Raw genomic sequence first — 24,790 nt, forward strand, 5'->3', positions numbered from 1 at the left:
TGCACCACCCCCCCACCAGCAACTTGGCCCGCAGCCCAGGCATGTGCTCTGACTGGGAATCGAACCAGCAACCCTTTGGTTTGATGGCTGGGGTGGCTCAGTCCACTGAGCTCAGTCCACTGAGCCACCCCAGCCAGGGCACATACATGTTTTCTTATGTGGACATCACAGAGCATGCATCAGGCTGAGTAGGGGAAACAGACACTACTCAGTTACGAAAACCAATGGATCACTTTGGAAAATAGTATGGCAATCCTGAGAAAGTTCAACTGTGGACTGACCTGGCAATTCTAGGGATGTAACCAATATAACTGAAAACGTGCTCACCCAAAAGCTGTGTACGTACGTGGATGTTCACAGCAGCGTCACTCAACAACAGCCAAAATATGAAAATAACGCCAATGTCTTTCAGCTGATGAGTAAATACACATGTGGTGTGTCCATACAATGGAGTGTGATGCTGCCGCATGAAGGGATGAGGCCTGATTCAAGCTGCCTCATGTGTGAACCTTGAAAACACTGTGTACACTCCATGAAGGCAGGAATGGCATCTGTCAGCTCCTCTGTTACCCCTGTGCGGGCATTTACCAGACCATCAGAGCTATCTGTGGGATGAAGGAAGGGTCCCGCCAGCAGTCCCAGCACCCTGCTCATGGAATGTCTGGACTGAAGGCCGGGGCAGTGAGGGGGACCCGCCAGCAACTCAGAATCACACCACCTCTGACCTCGGCAGTGCATGCCTCCTGCCAGCAGCATCTCTGATGTCCATCTTCACAACATGTTGCCTCGGGAGTCTGGGCATCCTGGCACATCGGCTGGACTGGACCCGAATCTCAGGCGGCAGCCAGGCCGGAGAGAACGGCATCACCCCGTGCACCCCTTCTTTGCTCAGGGTTTCAGGAAAAGAAACAGCGGTTCTCAGTGACCCACAGTCCCCTGTCAAGGGGGGCAGGGCTCAGCCGGCAGCCTCTCACTGCGGTCACCACAGGAGCAGCAGCAGCGGTGGGGTTTGGTAAGACGAGGCGCTGGGCGTGCATTTCAAAGGCTTCCCTCCGTCTGGTAGAACCAGCACCGGCTGGGAGAAGGGGTCACTGGCCACCCCACGGCCGGCGAGACCTCCTGCAGTTTGGGGGGGGGGGGAGGTCACTGGGAATTCTGTGTTTCATCAAATGTTGCTGGGCCAGGGAGTTTTATTTGAAAATAATTTTAATTAGCCGGAAACTAGGAGTTTAATAAATGGAAAACAGAGAACTTTCCAAGGCCACAGCTGGGAAACACTTGCTTTTTAAAAAATTCCGCCTGCCTTCCCAGGCCAGCTAAGCACCCCCCAACACAAGGGCCCGACTGCCAGAGGAATCCACAAGGAAAACAAAGCTTATTTTTAGAGAAATATTTTAAACTTGGTTTCAGCGAGTTTAGGAGTTTTCTTGTCTGCCTAAAGTCTTTAATATCTTTCCTTCTATTTCAGAGTTGCCTCTCACCCAGAGGGCACAAGAACTCCTATCTGACAAGAGCTATTTCTGCACAGATGAAAATAAATGGGCCCCTTCCTCCTCCAACCAAGAATTGTTTCTAAATATGTCCCTCTAGTCCAGCCCTGGAGGCCTGTCCCTGGCAGGTGTGCCCCGCAGTAAGGTGGGTCTGGGGTCCCTGCGGGCCGGGAGGCCTGCCTGCCACCCTCCCACTCGGCCAGGCTCTGCCGCCACCCTGCAGGAAGCGGACGACAGGCCGGCCATCACTTCCGGGTTTTGAAAGCAGTTTTTAACTTGAAAGAGGCCTGCTAAAGAGGGCTGCGTTCCTCTGTAGGTGTTGTTAACACCGCACCCCACACTGACACACTCCCACACACGCACACACACAGCCAGCCCCAAACCTACAGCAGCACTGCCAGGTCCTCCCTCACACCCCACAGGCCCACGGACCCACACTCCACCCACACAGCGTCCGCCACGCAGACACGGCCACCCACGGAAACGGGCCCACACACACACCTACTCACGGAGAGCAGGAGACACCCGCAGACCCATAACCCCCCAAACAGCAGCAGAGACACCCAAGCCCACATCTACACTCCCACAGGCACACGCTCAGCAACACACACCCAAATCCACAGATGTCCCCACGCACCCACAGACTCCCACACCCCATACACATACCAATGGCCACACAGATCCACACATCCACAGACGGCCCTGTCTCCCAGGGCCGTCCCCGAGACCAGCATGGATGGCCCCCTGAGCACCTGCGTGCACAGAGCAACACCCACAGACACATGCACACTCAGCTAGACAGACAAGGACACAGGTACACACACACACACACACACACACACACACACACACACACACACCCTTTCCTGGGTCCAGCACAAACTGTCAGGGGAGGGTGGAAGAAGGCAGGTGCGGGCCCTGGAGGTGATGTGGCTTCCTGCAGCCCAGGCCCGCACCCGCCTCCTCCCCACAGGTCTCCTCCTGGGCAGGCCTGTCCAGCTGCCAGGCCTTGGCTCCTCCCTAGCCCTCTCCCTCGTTCCTCCCTCCCGCCTTGGCCTTGCCAGCGGCATGGAACTGGACCTGGCCTGGATGGCCACAGGTCTGCCCCTCTCCTGGAGTGCGAACCAGAAAAAATAAACACAGTTAAATGAGGTAACAACAATGGAAAGTGCCTACAGGCCCCTGATGGAAGGTAAGCCTGGCCTTGGCTTAGCCTCTAGGGGCTGTGCAGGCTCCCACTAACTCACAAGGCCAAGGAAGGCACAGAGACCCAACTTCCGCTTTCAAAACAGTCACATCTGCCCTCACTCTTGTCACCACAAGCAAAACTGAAGAAGAGCGAGTGCCTGGGGACGGTTTCCTTCCAGGTTCAAATGCTCTCTAGCGGGGTTCCTTGATGCACACATCCAGCTTGGCGGGGGTCTTCTGAGACCCCCCCCCCCCCCCCGAAGGTAGAATTTAAAATCGAGCCTTCCTAGTGCTGGGCCAGACCTGCAGCTGGGAGCTATGCCTGTTGGTCCTGTGTTGGGCCCTCCCAGGCCCAGCCCTTTCATCCGGGTCCCTGAACTGCTGCAGACCTCACAATCCTCCATCTATTCCCATGGGCGGGTGCGGAGCTTTGGCCTTCTCAATAGTTTTTTTGTGTGTTTTTTTCCTTTTATGCCCTCAGCAGTAGATTCAGGCAGAATGAGCAGTGGAAAATATGTCCATGCATGCATCCCTTCTCTGAAATAATTTAGAAGGTGGCACACACTAATTGGGTTGTTTAAAAAGCACCTTAGTTTTTCAAACAGTCTGTGGAAATGCCACACTGTTAGGACATTCTAAACCATCACATTCTGGGCTCATTTTCACAACTGACTGCTGAAGAATTTTATCTTGAGTGTAACTGAGTTTCAGAGCCAAGAGTCAGTTTTAGTTCCTCTCCCCAGCCTGTGATAGAAATCCTGGCTTGTCTTTACTTGCAATTTGTTACTTCTCCTTCCTTTAATTTATGTGAAAACTTTCCTGAGGGTGATCAAGTAATAGCTGAGTTTTGTTTGCTGTGAATTCCAGCCGCTGTGGAGACAATGACCCACATACCCTCCATTGATCTGCAGCAAGAGGAAATTTCTGAATGACTCCCCCCAGCTTTCCACGCCCCACTGGGTCTAAATACAAAAACATCACATCGTAGCAGTTGGGCTTGCAAACAAACCAATTTTGAAAAATAAATGTGGCTTACCCCAAAAAGAAGTCTGACATTCCAGCTGATCAAAAGTGCTTGTTTAAGAAAAGTAAGTTTGGGAACGAAGTGGAAACAGGGCCTTTGAAACGCAGCCTGGCCTACATAGCACCACATTTTTTAGACTTTTCCTCCTCATCGCACATTCTTCACCGTGAGGAGACCAGGGAGCCCGCAGGGTCCTCCCGGGCAAGCCCTCCTTGGCCTCGGGTTTCCCCTCCCCCACCGCCGAGGCCCTCGGCCAAGGGCCGGGCATCTGGGAGAACTTTGAAACTGTTCCTCATCCCCTCTGGCAGCGTGCGCCAAGCACCAAAACGTTCCAGCTAACACTAGTGCAATCATCGTTAACGTGAAACAGCTGCCTGAAGCCCGGTGGGGCCGGCGACTGCTCCCCACCCCTACCAGCTCAGCTGTGAGACACTGGGAGTGGGGGTGCGAGTATTGGTTGATAGAACCCAGCTGCCGTAGATAAAACAAACTTGCTAAATCTCTTACCTACTTTGGAAAAAGTGTTTGAACTGTGAGTGGGTGGGTGGGTAGAGGGAGGAGGATGAAGAAAAAACATGAATTGATTTATGAACCTTTTTACATTTTTAAAGTGAATGAGGAAAAAACGCACTAAGGTTTTTTTGTTCAGCTATGTTGGGAATCAGCAAACTGCTAGGTTTTTCTTCTTTTTTTCTAGAGACCTGGGTTGCATTTGCTTTCTGGCCTCTCACAGGCGCTGTCTTTTGCATAAATAACATGTGCGCTCACTCCCAGAGGAAGCTGTCCGCATAAACAAACGTTACCCAGATATAAGTGTAACCTGCTTAATCTGTCCCTTTCCCTCCTCTCTGGGCAAGGACACAACCAGGCTTTCCAAAGTCCAGGCAAATCCCAGGCCTAACCAGTCCCCTGCCCCCACCTCCAGTTTATGGCTTCAAGGATCTGCAGCCCACAGCTAGGCCAGACCCTCTTCCCTTCCCCACCCCAACAGTTCTGTTCTCTAGGCGTCCCAGCAAAAAAAAAACAAAAAACCGGACCTTCAGCTGCCACTGCAGACACGTGATCCACTGGTGACTCACAGGCGAGCCACACCCCTTCAGGCCTTTCAGCCAGGCTTCGCCACCAGCCAACACTGAGATGCATCTTATTACCAAGGGGAACAGCTAACTAATGCCCTTGACAGTCCAAATAATTACTTTTCAGCTGAAGAGCTTAGTATAAAATATGGAGGGGCAGGCTCTGCCAGCTTTGCAAAGCAGAGCCCCCAGCCCGAGGCCCGGGCCAGGTCTGATTAAAATGGGAAGCTCGAACTTCCCTGGAAAATAAAAAAATGGTATCTGGTACATGGATAATTTTTTTCCCAAAATTTTTATTGGGGGAAACTACAAAACATTTACAGTACAATGTTTACAGTCACAATTTGTAGTGAACTGATTCCCCAAAATATATTACAACTCAAGTTGACTTATCTTGTTACATTCAAATATACTTCTGTTAAAGTAGTCCCGAATACATACATACATACATACATAGTGCTCCAACTGTACCTACGTACATACAGACTAAAGCTACTGCGCACTCACCCACCGTTCAGGGAAGCATTCCTGCCTTTCTACATGGGGAAAAAAATGTGTACAAGGTTTGGAATTTTTTTGTAATGAAACAAGGCATATTCATGTAATACATACTATTATTTTAGCACTAAGAGGTGACCTCTTCACTTTTATCTATATAAAAAAAGTGGTAAAAATCTTCTCCTTTTGTGCAGTTGAACCCATCCTACATTCAAATTCTCTCAAGCACTAAGACAAAATACTTATTTGGTTGAGGAAGTTTTAAGGCTAGTTCTGGCCCTTCCAAGGCACTGGTGAGAAGACTACCCCCCATTATTGCTACATGTTTGTATAAGCCAGTATGTCACAGTAGATCTGGTGGAATAAGCAAACAAAAACACTTTCCGCTAATTTATAAAGTTGGAATGAGAAAGCCTGATTGCAAGATATGTGGTCGCCTTTTCTTTAAAGTTGGATGGGCTGCAACCATTATACATTCTAAGAAAACACTTGAGATATTCCTTAAGCTACTTCCACAGCATGAAGATAGATTTCTGTAAAGAAATCAGGCAATCTTTCAAAATTTACGTAAACAAGGAAAGAAATTAATGAAATAAATATTACAATCTCTTAAATTAAGATTTTTTTACTCATTTACAATAAAATAACCATGTGAAGTTACAAAAGGCATATATTACTGTGAAAAGAACATACACTCCACATTTTGCCGATTAATAATGGCAATCATAATTTAACATAATAAAAGAATATATATCTATTGCTTTTCATCATACTTGATAAATACAGTATGAACAAAATTTTCAATGTATACTTTTCACAAGATAATAAATAAGTTAAATAGTTTTTTTCATATTGAGTTGTGGTGCAGTGGTGCGAATCAACTCAAAACAGCTAAAAATTCAGCAGTTTTCACCAACAATGACAAACTAAGGTCTGCCCAAGGCTTCCAGAGAGAGCAGACGACATGGTTCTAAATTAAACACCCACTAAGTGGGGGCAACGAGACCAGTGACCCAGTAGGGAACTTTGGAATGCAAGGTTTCTTCCAGACACATGGAACTCTGGGGGGGAAAAAAAACAAAACAAACCAAAACAACAAACCTATGGAACCTACTATCAAGGCATATTCTTGGCAGAATATTCAATTTTAAAAGCTTCTAGGGTTCAGTAAGGTGGTGGTTTGGCTGGTGTGTTTACACTGGTTTGAGACAAACGACAATAAGGAACTTCTTTCAAGATAAGAGTTCCCACATCTGGACTGTAACTAATGCTTTTCAAGTGAAGATACGGAATGGTGGTCGGTAGCTGCTGGTGCTGGGCTGATTTTTCCTAAAGTCCCAAACTCATGAGACCTAAAGTTTAGAAAGTTTATGTGTTTTTTTTGTTCTATTCGCATCACAACTGCCCAGTTGTGAATATTTTTGTTCATCAATACAAAAAGTTCGTTGGCTTTTTTTTTTTTTTGCTCAACAAGAATCAAACTTCGTAATAATAATAAAAATAATAATAAAAAACAAAACAAGAGGAAACCGAAAGGGGAGGGGCGGGGCCCCTCCTGGCACACAAGTTCGAGTCCAAGTGCTCGGTCCAGCCTGCAGTCTGCTTGTGGCCTTTATCACCTCCCCAACTCCCTAGTATCACGGTCAAGATGGCAGGGGCACCCTCCAAACCCCCCCCAGAATCGGTCTTCCCTTCCTCCTCTCACTGGCGCCCTCTTGCCTCAGTCATCGGAGATGGAGAGGCGGCTGAAGATAGGCAGACGGCGACTGGGATCGAGGCTGGGGGACTCGGAGCCGCTGAGGCTGCCAGAGCTCAGGGAGCCACTCAAGTAGCTGTCGCGGTCAGACAGCGAGTCAGGAGGGCTAGGGGGCGCGTCAAACACCGGTGACTCGGACAGGCGGCATGGCAGCTGGTAGTTGAAGGGTGGTGAGGGTGGCCCAGCGGCACTGGCAGGTAGGGGCGCGCTGGGTGGCGCCGGGGGCTGTGCGGGGGGCACCAGGCCCTGCTGCTGCTGGTTGCGGTAGTAGGCGGCAGCAGCCACCGCTGTGAAGTTGTGGGTCTGGATGGCGAGTGGCGTTATGAGGCTGCTCAGCTCTGGACCGAAGGCGAAGGCGTTGTTGGCACATGAGGCAGACGAGCAGGCAGTGCATGGAGCACCAGGTGCCAGCAGGTCTTCTGCGCCCCCCGTGCCATACAGGATAGCGGCCGCTGCGGCTGCTGCTGCAGCCGCAGCAGAGGCACAACACGTCGGGGCACCAGAGGGCGTGGAAGCCACGGAGGCAGATGAGCAGGATGAAGCTGATGAAGAGCAGGATGAGGCGGAGGAGCAGGAGGGTGGTGGCGGCGTTCGCGATGTGGGACTGTCGAGTAGCAGCGGCGACTCCAGGCCCCCAGGAGGCTGGTGATGGCCCGACGGAAAGCCTGAAAAGCTGAGGCTGTGGTGCAGCTTGGGCCGCGGCTCCCGAGGGAAGCCCAGGTGCAGCGCATCGCGCGCACTGAAAGTGCGCAGGTCCCCGGAGGCGCCCCCCGATGGCGAGGGCCTCCGCTCATCTGCATTGTGGATGAAGTGGCAACGCGGCCCATAGGGGCAGAAGCCGATGGTGTGGAAGGTGCGGCACAGCTCTGTCTTGTACTTGGGGTGGCGGGTCAGACTGCGCAGCTCGTGGAAGCCATGTGCGAACTGGCACTTCTCGCCGTACTTGCACGTGCCACTCTCCTCGAAGGGCCGGCACAACTCAGTTTTGTAGCGAGTCGAATTGATCTGGGAGCCGCCACCCCCCTTCTGCTGCTGCTGCAGGTGCAGGAGGTGCTGGCTGCGCTCGCTGTTCTCGCTGAAAGAGCGATCCCGGAATTTGTTCTCCTTGTTGAGCAGGGCCGTGCCGCTGCCGCCCCCAGACGGCTCCTTGAGGGTGCCGTAGGAGGCCGGGCTACCGGCCGCTGCACTGCTGCTGCAGCTGCTGCCGTTAGGCACGCCCGGGAACTTGGGCGAGCAGCTGCCAGGGCTAGGCGCAGGGTGGGCGAGCGCGTGCAAGTTGCTGGCCGAGTGCCGTCGGAGGAAGCCCGGGGTAAAGCCCGAACTTGGGGCGGCGGCCACGGGCGTCCCCACTGCTTTCTTGTCCAGCATGTTGTTCAGATTGAGGTTGGCCAGGGATTTCTCTGTCTGCTAAAAGGAGGGGGCGGGGAAGGGATGAAAAAGAGTAAAGGAGGGAAGAGTTTGGGCAAGTTGCAGAGTAACTGCCAGTCTTCGGATTCTTTTTCCTTTTTTGCGGATTTCGACTCGCCCCCCACCCCCCCGCCTTTGCCCATACACGCGAAAAAAGAAAATCAAGTTCGCGTTGGTAGGAGCTGGACTCCCACTCCAGGCCGCGCTGGGTTTTGACACGTGATCCTCAGCCCGTGGGCCGCCGGCTTGGGCTGCGCAAACTCTGTCCGGGAAGCCCTGGGTAGCGTGGCCGCGGTCGGCCGGTTAAAAACTAAACAGCTATAGCCGCTCCCTCCAGCCCTTCCTCCCTCCCTGCTTCTCCCCGCCCACAAGACACAAGCAACAACCTCTACAAATTCGGGGATTTTTCCCCACCCCAAAAGTCAAGGTGGAGAGGGGTCCCCCAAAAGCTGGGGGCAGAAGGCAAAGTCTGAAAACTCGAAGGGCTTCCTGCTTGTCTGCCTTCTCTCTCCTTGTTCCCCCGCGTACCTTGCACAAGAAGTCGATATCGTAGAAGGCGGACAGAAGTGTGGTCGACATGTTTCTGGATTCTGTAATGGTCGCAGTTGCAGGCAGGGAGGTCCGAAGGAACCCTCGGGGCGGCGCGGCCGAGTTCGAGCCACGACGAATAACGGGAGAGGGGCGGGGGAAGGACCGAAAGTTGGCTGGGGGCAAGAAAAGCGGGAGAGGGAAGCAGAGTGGACTGGTTTGAGGGGTGCCCAAGACTACGGCGTGGGGGGAAAAGGAAAGAGAAGCAAAGAGCGCTTCTCCGCGCCTCGGGGTGCCCGGCCCGCCCCCCGCGCGGAGCCGACGGCAGATCGCAAACTGCTGGAACTCGCTAGCCCGCGAGCTCTCGCACTATATAGAGCTCCGTAGCTCGGCAGCCGCTGGGGCGTGCCGGGGGAGGGGACAGAGCTCTTACCCCGCTGAGGTCTCCAGGCAACGCCGCCCGCCGGCTCGCGGCTCGCAGACGTCAGACACCTCCCTGGCTTCCTATTGGCCGCCGCCAATTTTTTTCCTCCGCAGGAGGGGGCGAGAGGCCTCGGGGCGGGGCAGGCTACAGCAGTGCCCGGGGCGTCTTGGAGAGCTGGGCCGAGTTGCTGCTGGGTGGCGGCGGGAAGATACGGCTCCCATTTTCTGGGGCTGCAGTTGGAAATCCCCAGCACGTTTGACGTGGACTGGGTTTTGCAGCCCTGGACGTGTCTTTCCCCGCCCGATCCTGCTAGGCGAAATTGCGGGGCTTTTATCTCCCACCCTGGGTTTTATACTGGGCGCGGGAATTGCAAAATGCAAGCGTCCGCGCGGCCTCACTGGTTTGCAAAGGGTTCCGCGGCTGTAGGGCGGGTTGGGGTGGAGGCTCTGGGCCTGAGTACGGCGGGTGGAGGCTCTAACCCGACTGCACGTGGAGACACGGTGGGGGTGGGGGTGGGATGCGCGCGGCTTTCGCGGCATTCTTGTCGGGAGGAGCCTAGGCTGGTTTCTCCGCCCCGCTCCCCGCCCAGGCTGCAGTAAACAGGGCCTGAACTCTCGGGCCTGCGGGTTAGGGCTGAGAGTCTGAGGACAAGGCGCTGGCTTTGCTAATCACGTCACAAGACCTTGAGCCAGGGCCAAAGGCGCTGAGCGGCGCGGGGCGTCCCAGGCGGGGGAGTCTACAGAGCAGACTGGAGGAAAGGACGGCAGAGACGCGCAGGCATGGAGGCGACTTCCCGCCAAATCGTCCGTCTGCTGGTCAGTCCGGCCTTCCCCAGCCGTCGCGAGGTTGGGGTACAGCTGTCAGCCACTTCCCCCGCTCTCCAGCAGCCTTGGCCTGGCGTGCCTTCCAAGCCCCTTCCCTCCCCGCCTTCGTTCCATGTCGGCAGCAGGCTCTGGGCACTGAGGACTTAGATGATGAGCTCTCCCCCCTCCGCTGTTTCCTCTTGCGAGCCCCACACCCCAGAATCTTGTGGTGGGAAATGCTCTGCCAGGGGCACCCTCCGGGTATGGGGCAGACACACCCCCTAGCGCCCAGTAAAGCTAAAGCTGCTGACAGTCCCAACTCGGGCAGATAAAAAGTCTGGTGCGGGACACTTGTCATTCCCGGTCTATAAGTATGTTGTCAAAAAGCTGGAGCCCGGCCCATGATTTTGCACACTGGGCAGCCTAGGTTGTTGCCGGGCCTAAGTTGGAAGATCCTGTAGTATCAGTCAGGGAAGGACGCTTTAGGACCCACGCCCCCTTCCAAAATTGATCTGATTTCTTATGTTTCATTGGCCTCATTTCCAGTAGGAGCTCATTTCCTCTGTTAACCTGGAAGGGAATGAGCTAGGCCTGGCAATTGGAACTGGACTCCTTAGAGTTCAGCTTGAATGCAGTACCCACTGCTGCACTCCCTCCACACCTGCCCAGGGAGCTGGAGTCAGGGGCGAGCTGTAAGGACTTTAGGATCAGAAATTTAGGGCTTGGAGTTCAGACTGCCTTTGCAAGCCATGTGATTTTGGGCAAATCACCTAGTTTTTGTGTACCAAGTACTCTTTCGTACTTCAGTTTTCTGGTAAAACTAAGACAATTCCTGATTTACTCCTCACCTTTGTCAAGGTGCAAATGGGTTCATAAAGGTGTATAAAAGATAAACAGGTGTGATCCATCTTATTTATTGAAACAAACTTACAAAACATAAAAAACTGAGGAAGCCAGGCCTCTGGACTGGCCAGATGAGTAGAGGCCCACAGAACCATGAATGCAGAGCTAGGCGGTACCACATGTTGGACTCTAGGGAAGTGACCTCTTAGGACTGACCCAGCCTACTCTGGGCCCTAGACAGGGCTGGACTTTGGTGGCTGACACTCCCAGAATCCTGACTATTCTGTTTTGTTCTTTGTTGAAATAACTCCCAACAATCTGAGGGTGGCCCTGAAAGGAGGTGTTCTACAACTTCTCTGGGAATCCGGAAAAGTGTGAGAGAGCCATTTCCCCAGCCACTGCTACTGGAGGTCAGCAACAGAAGTTCAGATATAGAACCGTGGTACATCTGTCCCTGCTACCCTCTCAGGCTGGCCATGGCCAGCCAAGGTCAAAACCTGGGGTAATTCCTCCCAGTCAACAGCTATGAGAGCACCCACCCTGCAGGCTTGGTGGGGTTCTGGAGGTGGCACAGAAACATGCTTTGGTACAGAGTACCTGCTGGTGTAAAACATTTTTATTGTGTAACTGTTCTTAGTTCATTTTAAATGGAGAAAAAATGGAATGCTGGGCTTTGCTGGGGTCAGTGTCATGATAGTTTACCATGGCTATCAGCACATTATGCCAACAGTTCCTTAACTTCTCACTAGCCAAGTCTTCTCAGAGCAAAAGAAATAGGCTGACAACTTCCCATCAAATGTGTATGGGCCACACAGATGCCTAACCAGGAAGTTAATTCAGGATCACAAACAACCACCACCACCCTAAAACGAAACAAAACAAAACCAAAACACATTCAGGTTTTACACCTGAATGGTGTAAAACCACCCGGGGAAATTTCCTGTTCTCTTTAGGACAAAACTTTGGACACAAAGTTAACTTTTCTCCAGGCCTCTTCCCATAGAGTCCTTTGTTTATACTTCCAATATGGCTGTGTTTTTAGTGTTAGATAATTTTCTTTCAAAGAGACATTATATCTGAAATATAACCCTTTCTGCAGTAGGAAATGATCGTACCAAACTTTCTCCTATAAACCGCCCCTTCAGACCCTCAAACATCAATAATATAATTCGAAGTGACTGCTTACCTGAGTATATAAAAATATTTACAGATCCTAAAAGCTGGACCAAGTTTATACACTGTTGCTGAAATGGCTTATTCAGATGACCAGGAAGAAAAATTAATGTGGCCCTGACTGGTGTGGCTCAGTGGGTTGGGTGTCGTCCCGCAAACTGAAAGGTCACCATTCGGATTCCCAGTCGGGCATGTGCCAGGTCTCAGGTCAGGGCCTTGTGTGAGAGGCAACCCACCAATGTTTCTCTGGCACATCGATATTTTTCTCCCTCTCTTTCTCCCTCCTTTTCCCCTCCCTAAAAATAAGTAAATAAAGCCTTTTAAAAAATAAATGTGGATAAAGCTATGACCCATCCAGGGTATGAATTTCAAGATAACTGCCTGCGGGTGACACTTACTATGAAATTACAATTTCAAAATGGTAAGTCAACGGAGAGAACAGGACAAGCAGCAAAACGTGTGCAAGAGTGACACCTGCTGGGTGTCTGAGGAAGAGGGCTAGGCTTGGAAATGAGAAAACCCTCCCGTTTCTAGATTAAATGACTGAAATGTATAAATGTGTTTCCTGGCATCCTGAGAAACTTCTTGTTATTGCCACCAAGAAAATGATAGTAAACAGTGTAGGCATCAAAAAATACATCATTCATCCTGGCTCTCCTTTCCAGGCTCCCTCTAACAGCCAAGGCTCTATGCTTTCACTGAGCGGCAAACTCGGGTCTCCCAGCATCAGCACAAACATTTTCTTGGAGGGGTAGGAGCTCTCAATGGCTCTTTTAATAATTAGGATGGCATGTGTAGGTCACCTAGGACTCACATGCGGGCAATAAAAACGAAACTATTTGTACAAAGTTTATCCTTAACACTCTCAGAATCCCGCATTTGGAACATATTTCTGCTTTAGCTAAAATGGAATAAAATTTGGGATTCTGACCAAATGGGCTGTTCGCCAACAAATCCAGCTCCTACATTGAGCCAAAAAAAAAAAAAAAAAAAAAAAAAGGTTGGGGGCGGGGGTTGGAAATTGTGTGTCAAAACCCAATTCTGTGCAGTCAATTCATAGAAAACGCAGGCTGGTGGTGGCTGGATGGCCGAGGTCCTGGGGGACGGATGAGAAAGACTAATTGAGACCCACAGGTGGCCCACACCTGGGAACAGAGTGAATATTCAGTGTGGTGGCCTCACTTCCTACAGTAGCTGCAATAAACCAGGCTACCTGGGCTGAGTGAACTGAAGAAAAACCCCTCTGTAAGAAAACTAGCTTCACAGAAGTCAGGGAGGTATGAAGGGAAAAAAATACCTGAATTTATGTTCAACACATTTCCTGCAGGTTTAATGGAGACTGGTCTACCCTCACCCCCACCCCCACCCCCAAAGTCTTCTTTATTCAACAAGCCATTTCTGTTCCTGGAAGAGTCAACTGATTTGCTTCTGCTGGAGCATTCGAAGCACTGAGAACTAGGGTGTCCTTCTCTTCTTTTTCTTCCAGAAAGGCCAGCAGCCTCAGACAAGCCAAAGTCCTTTCCTCCTGAATGCGCAATCTCGTGAACTCCACCGTCTTCAAAAACTCAGCGGTGGGTGGCAGCCCTTCCAAGAGCTGGGAAAGGAGGTGGCGCTGCTCTGACGCTGTCCTTTGAAGATGGCGGAGCCGGTCGGGGCTGAGGGGATGCGAGCTGCACTTGGAGAGGAGGCGATAGAGATGCTTGTAGAGGTATTTTACAAAGATCAGGGTCTCGGCCCAAAAGTTGACTTCTGCTTTTTCAAACAGGCAGTCTTCTTCTACCTAAATCAAATGAAAAAGCCGAAAGTCAACCTTCCAGGGGGTGTTCACAAGCCCCAGTCCAGGGCAGAGTCCTACCAGACACAGAAGAGGTGTGTCCCCTCCCCCACCAGAGAGAGGGCCCACTCTCGCCTGTCAACACCAGCGGACACGAACCGCTTGCAGCCTTGAAGGTCACCTTCTATTTTCACTTTTTGTGCTTCTCGACTGGAGAGGAATTTTTTTCTCTAGACTTAACATGACCTTTGATAAAGATGTGTTTGTGGTTCCAAGCCAAGATATTTGGGGGGCCTGGTGCTGAAAAGGGGACCTCAACATGGCAGCAGGCCCTAGACCTAAAAGGTATATCTAGAAATCAGCAAGGAGGGAGGAAGGGAACTCTCAGCAGCAGAATGAACGGCAGATCACCAAACTCGAGACATTAACTAGTTTCTGAGTATGACATCAAATTTCTACAACATCGGGCATTTGCAAGGTCATTTTATCACAGACACTTCATCTTGTGTCTGAATTTCCCATAAACCAGCTGCTTTTTGAACTCCCGGCCTGCTGGTGACGCCAAGAAAGGCATCTGAGTCAGGCACTGGTGAATATGAACTTGAAGTTCTCAAGCAGCCTTTGCTGCTTGTCTTAGACCTCGGTTTTCCTATATGTTGACTAGTCTCTCACCAGGAGGGGCTAATAGTTTTCTTCAAGCAGCAAATACCTTGGAAGGGCCCTGATTCTCTGGAAATGTTTCACTTTCAGATGTAACCATGGAGAGCCCCTGGCTCCTCCAATGTTGACTAGTAAGGGTCCTCCATAATTCACCTCTCAACTTCCAAGGAGCCTCTTTCAAAGTCCTCCCTCTGCATAGACCAGAACCCCAAAAGCCAGCATGACAGCTGTCCCAGCAGCACCCAGCAGGCTGCCGGGGTCATCTGGAGAGTTTCCTAACTGGCTGTTGCTCTGAGCATCCAGAAGCACTGTTTCTGCGGGCACTTCAGGCCCAAGGAAGCCGGTTAGGTGCTGCACCCAGCAGGTTTAGGGCACTCCAAGCTCACCTCCACCTCCCTGAGACCCTAGGACTACCTGAGGCTCGCTCTCCGCACAGACCGGGAGGTCATCACTGTCTTCCAACAGCCACCCCAGCAGGACTGGGAGCCCAGAGGCCAGCCGGTCCCACTGCTGGAGCAGGTCACACAGCACAACCAGGGCCAGATCCAGGGCGATGGAGGCATCCACCTGGCAGAAGGCAAATTCTGTGGAAATGAGAGAGAGGTGAGAGATGAATGTGCAGCTTGGGGCCAACCCAGGGAGGCTCCGTAGGACTCTGGTAAAACCACTGCCACCAGCCTGGCAGGGAAGCTGGTGGGATAGGCCCACTATAAGTTATTAACCCACTTCTGAGTCCTGTTGTCTACACAGCAAGAGTCATGGGCCTGAAGCCCACCATTGCCATGCTGCCTCTCACAGGGCAGACAGAACCAGCCCCACCTGCAGGACTAGACACTTAAGTTGTCTCCTGTGGTTGGAAGGCTATCAGGAAAGCTTCGCACCCAGTGTCTCCTCTGTAGCCCTGCCACCATGCCCAAATCCCATTGGTTTGTCCCTTCCTCCCACTGCAGATCCCATTGGGCACATAATACACAGAATCTCTAACACCCTAGGGCAGGGCATCAGCGAACTTGTTCTTAAAGGGCCAGAGAATAAATAGTTTAGAATGTCACAACTACTCAGCTCTGTTGAAATTAGCCATAGACAATAGGTAAACAAATGGTTGTGGCTGTGTTCCAGTAGAACTTTATGTCCCAATAAAATTTGAATTCTGCATAATTTTCATATCACAAAATACCCTTCTTTTGATCCCCCCCCCAACTGTCTAAAAATGTAAAAACCGCTCTGCTGTGGTTCACATGCTGTACAACAGGCAGTGGTCTGCAACTAGCTCAGATTTCGTTGCCTTCTGCTCAGAGTGAATTCGTCCTTCAGATGCTCATCTTCCTAACTGACTGGGTGAAGGGTGCTGAGAGAGGAAGTGCCTTGGGGAAACCGTGCTTACTTCACCATTTTGCCGGAGACAGTCGTAAATATAGGTTTGAAGGGAGACACGGGGTGTTGACACTTCCCCAAACACCGTACCCCTCCCACCCCCAGCCTGGAGGAGGTCTGACACAGGGGCCTCGAAGCCCACCACCCAGACAATGAACTTCTGTGAATCCATCGTGCACCAGTGCTCGTCTTTCAATAACTTGCCTTGTCTTTTCCAAAGCCACCTTTCTGACGCCAGCCCACAGACCTGCCCCTGACCACTGGGCCCAGAAGAGGTGTGCTCAGCACACGGGGAGGAGGCTCGGCATCAAGAATGGAGGGCTGAGCTCCCCATGGTGTTGAACCAGGCTTAGGCTTATTATGAAGGCCCTTTAGGAGCTAGGGCCCAACCAAGTACTTTCTCTCCAGTCCTTCGGCATCCTGTGGGTTGGGTACGACCACCCTTACCTCACAGATGAGGAACCCAGGGCTCGCACAGATTAATAATACACTGTGTACAGTCACAGAGTGTTAAGCGGCTATAAAGAGACCGAAATCGACAGGTTCCAAGGTGCATGCAGAACACGGTCTGGAGAATTAACACGGCATTCCAGAGACCTTGCCGTCCTTACGCGGACGTGAGCGGGGCTGGCGACCTCTAGAGGAGCCAGGGTTACAGGAGTGCATAGGGCAGAGCCTTGACTCGGAAGCAGCCGAAGGACCGACGATGTTACTGTGTTTGCAGCCCCACGTCAACCCCCAGGACACCTGCTCCTTAGTACCCCTGTTCTCCATATTGCTGGTCTGCAGTCTGGAACCAGGATTTAACCAGGAAATAAAAAGGAGTGCATTTTCTTTTTTCCCTTTCTTTCTTTAGAGAGTGAAGAAGGGAGGGTTAGAGAGAGGGAGAGAAACATTGACTGGTGACCTCTTATACATGCCCCAACCGAAGACCGAACCCGCAACCTGGCACGTGTCCTGACTGGGAATCAAACCCACAACCCTTCGGTTTACGGAACGACACTCCAACTGGGTCACACCAGCCAGGACTGAAGGTGCATTTTGGCTGTAGGTCCGAGCCAGGTGTTGGTTCAGCCTTCACTATATGGGGAGGAGGTAGAATTAATTGGCTTCTTTCAACCCTCAAAGAATTAAACATACACATGAAGACCAGTATAGGATTAAACACATAGCAGATGCTCAAATCATTCCAGTTTATGGCTCTGGAGATCAAGAAATCTTTCCTTTACCCCACTTAATTTAGTTTGAACACTAACATAGGAACTGCCACAAAGAAAGCATTCAATAAATGGTTAACTAGCATTACTGTTGACAATAAACACTTTCCTTCCATTGAACCCTAATTGCTCCCGCCACCAGGAGGGAAGTATCGCTATTAAACAAATGAGGAAGCTATGCTCATAGAGGTTGGGTAAACAGGTCCAAGTTCACACAGTCAGTAGTGGTGGCATTAGGCCAAGCTGACCTCAGTGCACAGGCTGTCCCTACCCTGCAGAGAGGCAATGGAGAAACACTCCCAGCACCCCATGGAGACGAAGAAGTGGGACTTGGTTTTATCACTTTCAGTCATTAAAACAGCTCCCAGCTGAGGGCCGTATTTTGAAGAAACGTAAAAGCTGTAAGCCCTTAGTATTATGGCACCAGCAGCAGGTCTGCTTATCTTGAAGCCTTTGTAAACGATCTGCCCTCTGATTCACCCTCTTCTCCCCACCCTTCTGTGTTATTGTCTCCTTAAGGCAAGGACTGAAAGCCCCACAGGGAAGAAAAAAACTTTCCTGTACCAGCAAATTCAGTGCCTGCAGCTCAGGTAACACTCCTGTTGGGTCCATCAAAGGCACACGGAGCTGACCAGAGATGCCACCAGGAAGGCCAGACTGCCACACGCTTGGGATGTGGTAGGAGAGTGTTGGGAACGGCAGAGGCACAAAAGGAGCACCGGCGCGCTGGCCACAGGTGGATCCAGGTAGGTGTCTAAACTACCCAAATGCTGACCCCGAGAGACGAGGGGGAAAAAGGGAGGACAGCTGGGCTGGGAGCATGATGTGTTGAGTTTAGATCACCTGCTTGCGGGGCCAGATGCATCCCCCCACATTCCTTCTTTTTACTGCCTTGTCCTGGGCTCAGACAGCGCAGCCAGAATGGTGCACGTCTCTACTGCCAGATGCCCTGTGAAGGGGAGGCCGACGCGTAGGAAGAGGGAATTTTTACCTAACGACAAAGGCCTGCCAGACTCTCAGAGGCTTGCTGGTCCGTCAAAGAAGTTAAGACCACAAGTGACCAACCAATGAGTATGTCTGAAAAACGGGGTGTGTGCCTGAACAGCCAGTTGGGAAAAATATAACAAAACTGGAGGACTCACACATGCTGACTTCAAAACTTACAACAAAACTTAACAATAAAGGTATCAAGACAGTGCGGCAGGGGCACAAGGACCGAGACACACAGACCAGCGGAATGAACGGGGTGTCCGGAACGAGCCCTCACCCTGAGAGCCAAGGAGTGTTCAACAAAGGTGCCAAAACCATTAATCAGAGGCAGGATGGGTAAGAACAGTCCTTTCGACCAGGGGGAGCCGGGACAGCTGGACTGGACTCCCACCTCACGACACACACAAAAATTAACTCAAAATGTATCAAAGACTGAAATTTAAGAGCTGAAACTATAAAGGTCATAGAAGAAAATAGAAGAAAAGCATTGTGATTTTGTATTAGGCAATGGTTTCTTTAAATGACATCAAAAGTACAAATAACAAAAGAAAAGTTAGACTTCATCAAGATTGAAAGCTTTTATGTTTCAAAGAATACCATTAAGAAAGTGAAAAGACAACTCAGAGAACTGGAGGAAATGTTTGCAAATCCTGTATTTGACAGGGGACTTGGCTCTAGAATATGTAAAGAACTCTTAAAGTCCAATAAGAAAACCCAATTAAAACATGTGCAAGGCCTACAGAGGGGCATTAGCATTCAGTCATTTGCAAGCAAGTCGGAAAGCCAACCAATGAGCATTTAGAACTGATTAAGCCTGTGCCTTCCACGCTGGTGAATGGATAAGTCACTCGGATTGGACGGGAGGGGAGCGGACCAGAGGCTTCAGGGCTGCTGCAGTGCAGGCTTCCTCTTGCTGCCGCCCCAGCCTGCGTGTCGTCCTTCCCGCCTGGGTGATGGGCCTGGGTGGTGTGGCCCACCGTGCGGCTCGGGGCTGAAGACCCAGGCTTCCCCACAAGTCCCAGCCTATGTATCCCCACTAGGAGAAGCAGTCATTCATTTCTAGGCAAGCAGATGGGCAAGTCACGGGCTCTGAGGTCATTTTCAACTTTACTGATGAAAATGTAAATGCTAACATTGATTTTTTTGTCCATGTTGCCAATTTTGAAAACCAATGCACAGAATGGATTAGCAGCCCACAGTCTGATTCTAAAGTATCACGGGGGAGATACCTTCCGGGCCGAGGCTGTTGGTCAAGTCTCTTTCCTAGTCTTTCCCCAGAGAGGTCAAGTCGGCACAGTGAAAGCTGAGTAAATGGCGATGGGCTGACTTATCCTGTCCTGAGCTCAGGAGAATTAGGCATCTGTGCAAAGTCCCTCACACCTGCCACCCACCCAACTCTCCACCCACCTGCCCACCCATTCACCCAGCAAATCAGGTTTTGTCTTCCCGCCAGCATTTACTGGTCACCACTGTGTGGGGCCCGTTGGGACACACAGGAGGAAAACCCCAGCCCCTTTCTTCAGGGAGCAGACAGTTTCGTCAGAGGCAAGCGGACACACATGGAGTGTCAGGAATCAGTCCAACATGGTATCTGACAGGGACTAAGTATTTCACCAGCAGCAGTAATGAAAGGACAGAAAAGGGGGGAAATGTGGAGAGTGGGAGGAGGAGTGCTTCGTGATGGGGACCCGGGCAGTCAGGGCGTGGAAGCCACACACAGCTGGGACCAAAGGGAGGTGACATCAGCCCTGACCATTGAAGAGGGTGTTTGGAGGGGAGACGGAGGGGCAGACGGGCTGGAGCAGGCTTGAGGAGGCAGGGGCAGTGTGTGATTGTGCTGCCTTCTTAGTAAGTGAAAATATTTCCAGGTTTCACTACGGCTTTCCAGAAAATGCCATCATTTCCAGTCTTCTCTGCAGACTTCCTCGCTTCTCTCAGCTGGGCAAGAGCCTGTATTTTAATTAGTCATGAGAAATGAGTGTGGAACTGAAGCCTGGTTCAGCTGCTGACTTTGCCACTCAACTCCCCCAGAGGCTTCCAGAGCCTCTCTGCACTGCCCCCCAACCCCGGCCTCTCCTGACCCTCCACCTCCAGAGCCCAGGGCTCTCCGCTCTTCGGGGCCATCTGAGCCAGGGCCCAGAGGTGGGGTTCCAGGTATGGAAATCTGGGAGAGCACTTCGAGGCTATACCATCAAAGGTCATCATCTCAGCCTTTACCACTCAAGGTGACCTCTCCCTGCAACAAGTGGCCCAGACAAAGGTCAGTGTCCCAGTGAATGGAAAGGGGTGGCACCTCCAGATTTGAAGAACCAGCAGGAAGCCTGCGTGGGGAGCCATGGGTATTTGTGGTGTCTTTCTTCATCTGAATATTGAAACAGTTTTCTCAAAGGAGAACCGGATGTGCCAGTCAGTGCTCCCAACGGCACAGCAGCCCCAGCACGCACTGCACCCACTCACTGAGCCTGCTGCCCACCCACTCACCGCTCCAGGTCGCTGTCCTTGGACTTCAGCCAGACCTTCCCCCACTCCCATCCTGGCTGGAGGGGATGCAAACCTCACGTGGCCCAGGTGGATCCCTTTCCTCCTGCTTCTTTCTGTCCCAAAGACAGCACGTGTGGAGGCAGCACCCCACCGATGCCTGCAGCTCCGGGGCTCTAGGCCCCCGGAGACCCACCTGAAGCAGCTGGACGGAGGTGCAAAGAAACTGTTCAGTCTTCACACAGGTTTGCAACCGCTCACATGGTTTTTTGAAAAATCAGGAGGTTTCTCGTAAAACCCCAAATCTCTAGTATCTTTTGAACATTCAGAAAATCAGAACCTGGTGTCTCTGGGTCTGCATTTTAATGTGCTAACAGGTGCCTTGTGAAAACCAGTGACCACACCCTACCAGAGGTGCCTGTGCATCTAACTGGGGACTACCCCACCGCCTCCCGCCTCACCCCTGTAGGCAATGTGAGTCTGTGACCCCACATGGGGGCACTGAGGAAGACCCCTGTCCTAGCGCCCCAAGCCGGCCCCTTACCTTTGCTGACCAGACACTGGGATTCCTGGCCAAAGCTCTCCTCTCATCAGTCTCCCCCACCGCTCCCTGGGCCTACCCTTACGGCTTTGATTTACTCACCATTCCCCGACCTTCCTCCTCACCTAGACCTAGCCAGACCTACTTGTGCCTCGGGACCCGACCCAGGTCCTGTGCTCGGGATTTCTCCAGCCCATCCGCACCTTTCTCTGCTCACAGCTGCATGGCACTCGACACTGTGTTTGTGGGTGGCAGGGGAGGGTGTTCAGTGGCTTCCCCAGCGTCACTGCGCTGCCACACCTGGCACATGGCAGATATTACCCACTGGGCCCTTGCTTAGGGGCTTGTGCTAAGCAACTGACTCAGGACTCACGTTTCCCCAATGGGAAAACTCCAAGATGACAAGAACCAGGTCACATACGTAAACAGAATGATTGTTGCCATTTCACATTCAAGGTTATTACTAAGGTATAGAGAAGCAAGTTGTAAAGGGGGAGGGCCAGATACAAACCCATACTGGGCATGGGGGGTTTCAGGTTCACCTACTCCTTCATTCTGGGCAACTGAGTTTCTTTCTCACTCAGTTCTTCCCCCACCTCAGTCCAGTACTTTCCAGTGGCCCCAAGTCCTCTCAGCACCCCGCCCCCACCCCCACCACGACTGCCTTTCTCCTGACAGCACCTCCTGCTTCCTCAGTTTAATTCCCTCGGCTTCTTTCAAGACCTAGTAGAATGAGATCAATGTGTCTTGGCAAGTGGGAATGGGGTGGTATCCACCTACTATTCCTGGTCAGAGCAGACCCGGGAGAATGTTTATCCAGGAAAGGTCTCTAGTTCCTCAAAAAGTTAAACACAGAACTACCATATGATGCAGCAGTGCCTCTCCCAGGTATATGAAACCATGTCCTCGGAGAAAAGCTTGCACACGAGAGTTCACAGCAGCACCCCCCAACAGCCAAAAGGTAGAAACCACCCCAATGTCCATCAGTGGATGACTGCACAAACAAAGCGTGGCGCGTCCACTCAACAGAATTAGGCAGAAAAAGAAACGAAGTGCTGATGTGTGCTATGATGTGGTGGAACCATGTACACATTATACCTAGTAAAAAGCCAGGCACGGATGTCATGTAATGTGTGGTTCATTTATATAAACTCTCCAGATCAGGAAGATTCGTGGCGGCAGACAGCAGACCAGTGGCTGCCAGAAGCTGGGAGGGGATGGGAGGAGAGGGACTGACTGCTAGATGATCACAGGGGTTCTGTGTGTGTGTGACTGTGTGTGGTGCCAAATATGCTCTGAAACTAGATAGTGATGGTTGCACAACGTGATAAACGTACTAAATGCCACCGAAGTGTATACTTTCAAATGGTAGATGAATTTTGCCTCAATGCAGATAAAAATACAGAAAAGAAAGGACCTCCTTGGGGTGGAGTCAGAGAGTGTGCCAAGAACAGAGGATGATGGGAAATTCAATTCTGTGGCTCTGAGGCTTTAAAGAAAAGGAGGTGGGTAAAAAAGTGCCTCATCAGAAAGTACGGCTCTCTAGGACACAGCTCCCAAAGACTAATCTTGAGCAGGGGTGAGAGGGGTGGAGACAGGAAGGTGTGCATGGGCTAGCCCTCCCCTCTACTGGGACTGGGCTCACACATGGACAGGAAGTTTAGGACTCGGAAGACTAGAGAGGTTACAAGCTTTAGGAGGGTGGTCTTAACCACCACTGAGGAGGGGACCCTTGCTTTCCTGTACCTCATCACATTCAGTAACAAAACAGACATTTTACATCTAAAAGCACCTGCAAGCTAAGACTCATATGTAAGTGGATCCCCCAAAACAGAACTTTATGCAAAGACTGGAGATCAGATCACAATACTGCAAGGAGAAATCTCTTTGCCCAAATTACACAGACCCACTCGCCTGGTTTCTATTTCATTGCCTGAGTCTGTTTTATAGTGCTTTTTCATGAAAGCTTTTAAAGGAGGCTATTCCCTGACGTCATGCAAAAAAAATGTCCGAACACAATTACATTACAGAGCAGTGCTTTTGGAAGAGAACACAGCCAGGAAGCTTGCTGGTATCCTGTTTCCTTTCCTTTAAAGCCATTCATCTGCTCTCTAAAAGCAGAAGCCCCCAACTCCAGCTCTCCAGGTCCCTCTATCTGGGAAATGCACACAGAACTGTGTCCCCCTCCTGCAAGAGCAGAGAGGTGGGGGGGCTGTCAGGGAGCAACGTCCAGCCGGAGCACGCCCGACACTGGCGCACCGTCCTGAGCCAGCTTGTCTAACATTGCGCATCTCACAATCCAGGTGAGGACACAGCCAGCGTCCTTCCACTGGCTTTCTCCGGAACCTACTCTCCAATCTCCCTTTCACTTCCTCCCCTACCCTCATGCCTTATTCAGATTTGCCCCCAACTGCCCCAGCTCAGGGAATGGCTTTTCTTAAAAGCTATTATGAAAAACAGCTCTTTTCACTCAAAATCTGTTCTAGTGTGAGAAAATTTTCCATTTTTTCCCATTTCTTTCTCCTCCTGGCAGGACCGGCCATACTCCTACATCTCTGGCAGAGGCAGTTCCTTCTTTCCTCCCTGTAGGCTCAGGCCCCCCCCTTCTAGTCTCAGGTCCAGCCTCCCCCCACCGCCATTTCTAGACGACCCTCTCCCCCTCTCACTCCACGACCTCCCTTCTTTCAGTCCATACTGAGCACCTTGCCATTCCTATCAACCTTAACTAGAGACCTGGCCTTTCTCGCTGACACAGACTCACTGCCACCCCACTGGTGACTTCGACATCCATGAAGATGTCCCTTCCAGCATTTGGTTCCACCCTTCTTCAACCTCCAATACTGTCCACCTCCAATTTCACTCTACCCACGATATCCATGATGGCATCTGAAAATCTGTCATTACTTAGAATTACTTCAAGCTCAAGATCTCAAATTCTAAGATTTGTCATCACTTTTAAAAATGAACATCATCATCGCTAACATTTATTGGTCACTTATGTGCAAGCACTGTCATAAGTTCTTAATATGTACCAATCACATATGTATTATTAGAATGACTTTTTAAGGTCCTATGAGCTCCATGTAATAAATGAGGTAAACAGAGACAGGTTAGGGCACGGGATTTAAACCACACAGTCTACACACTATGGCTCCTATACCATATGACCTCTCCAGTATCCCTAACACAACTTTTGCACTTTCTAGTTATTCCACTGAAACTATCCAGTCATTCTAACCCTGACCATGTCCTTGACCCTGACCCTTATCACAGCCACCACTTGCCTCCCTCTGCATATCCTGGACTCCCTGGCCCAGTGATGTTCTCCCTGGCCCCCAACCCCTGGTCAACTCGACCTGCTACCAGGCTCTACAGTGCTCTGTAACCGCTTCTCCCTAACCCTCCTTTTCTGCCCACTTTCAGCGACAGGTTCCAGCGGAAGGCAGTATATTGACTAGGCCCTCTATAAATTCATGCCATGTCATCTCGGCTGGCTTCTCAATGCTCCTTGACAATTCTTACGTTCATTTTTGTGGTGACCCCTAA

General features: G+C 51.1%; 2 protein-coding genes and 1 long non-coding RNA gene across 9 annotated transcripts in view; 1 reads left to right on the forward strand and 2 right to left on the reverse strand.

The window, feature by feature from the left end:
• Positions 1-5,057: 5,057 nt before the first annotated feature.
• On the reverse strand, positions 5,058-9,344 carry ZFP36L2 (ZFP36 ring finger protein like 2). 2 transcript variants are annotated; one of them, XM_037162073.2, is made up of 2 exons: positions 8,968-9,344; positions 5,058-8,436 (listed from the first exon to the last, which is right to left on the reverse strand). In XM_037162073.2, exons 1-2 carry the CDS (start codon positions 9,016-9,018, stop codon positions 6,997-6,999), a joined length of 1,491 nt encoding a protein of 496 aa, XP_037017968.2. In that variant the 5' UTR covers positions 9,019-9,344; the 3' UTR covers positions 5,058-6,996. The 2 variants fall into 2 exon arrangements, with proteins under 2 accessions (XP_037017968.2, XP_037017967.2); XM_037162072.2 differs by having other exon boundaries at positions 5,058-8,439; positions 8,968-9,342.
• Positions 9,345-9,930: 586 nt separating this feature from the next.
• Positions 9,931-22,369, forward strand: LOC128627706 (uncharacterized). Of its 2 annotated transcripts, XR_008391999.1 has the most exons (5): positions 9,931-10,206; positions 13,697-13,781; positions 13,976-15,247; positions 17,755-17,981; positions 20,094-22,369. It is a non-coding gene; the product is annotated as an uncharacterized LOC128627706 (long non-coding RNA). The 2 variants fall into 2 exon arrangements; XR_008391998.1 differs by having other exon boundaries at positions 13,697-15,247.
• The window catches only part of THADA (THADA armadillo repeat containing), a 288,531-nt gene continuing 274,840 nt past the window's right edge, over positions 11,100-24,790 (reverse strand). For 4 of the 5 annotated variants that reach the window (XM_053667075.1, XM_053667073.1, XM_053667074.1 and 1 more), the window contains 2 exons: positions 15,059-15,228; positions 11,100-13,990 (listed from right to left, as the gene is read on the reverse strand). In XM_053667075.1, coding sequence (XP_053523050.1) covers positions 13,595-13,990; positions 15,059-15,228 — 566 coding nt within the window. In that variant the 3' untranslated portion in view covers positions 11,100-13,594. Of the gene's footprint in view, positions 13,991-15,030; positions 15,229-24,790 lie in introns of all 5 variants that reach the window. The other variant, XM_053667076.1, reaches the window with a different exon arrangement.

The sequence above is a fragment of the Artibeus jamaicensis genome, unplaced genomic scaffold (assembly GCF_021234435.1).
Source record: "Artibeus jamaicensis isolate MK-2021 breed Jamaican fruit bat unplaced genomic scaffold, CSHL_Jam_final contig_465, whole genome shotgun sequence".
In the NCBI taxonomy this organism is placed as follows: domain Eukaryota; kingdom Metazoa; phylum Chordata; class Mammalia; order Chiroptera; family Phyllostomidae; genus Artibeus; species Artibeus jamaicensis.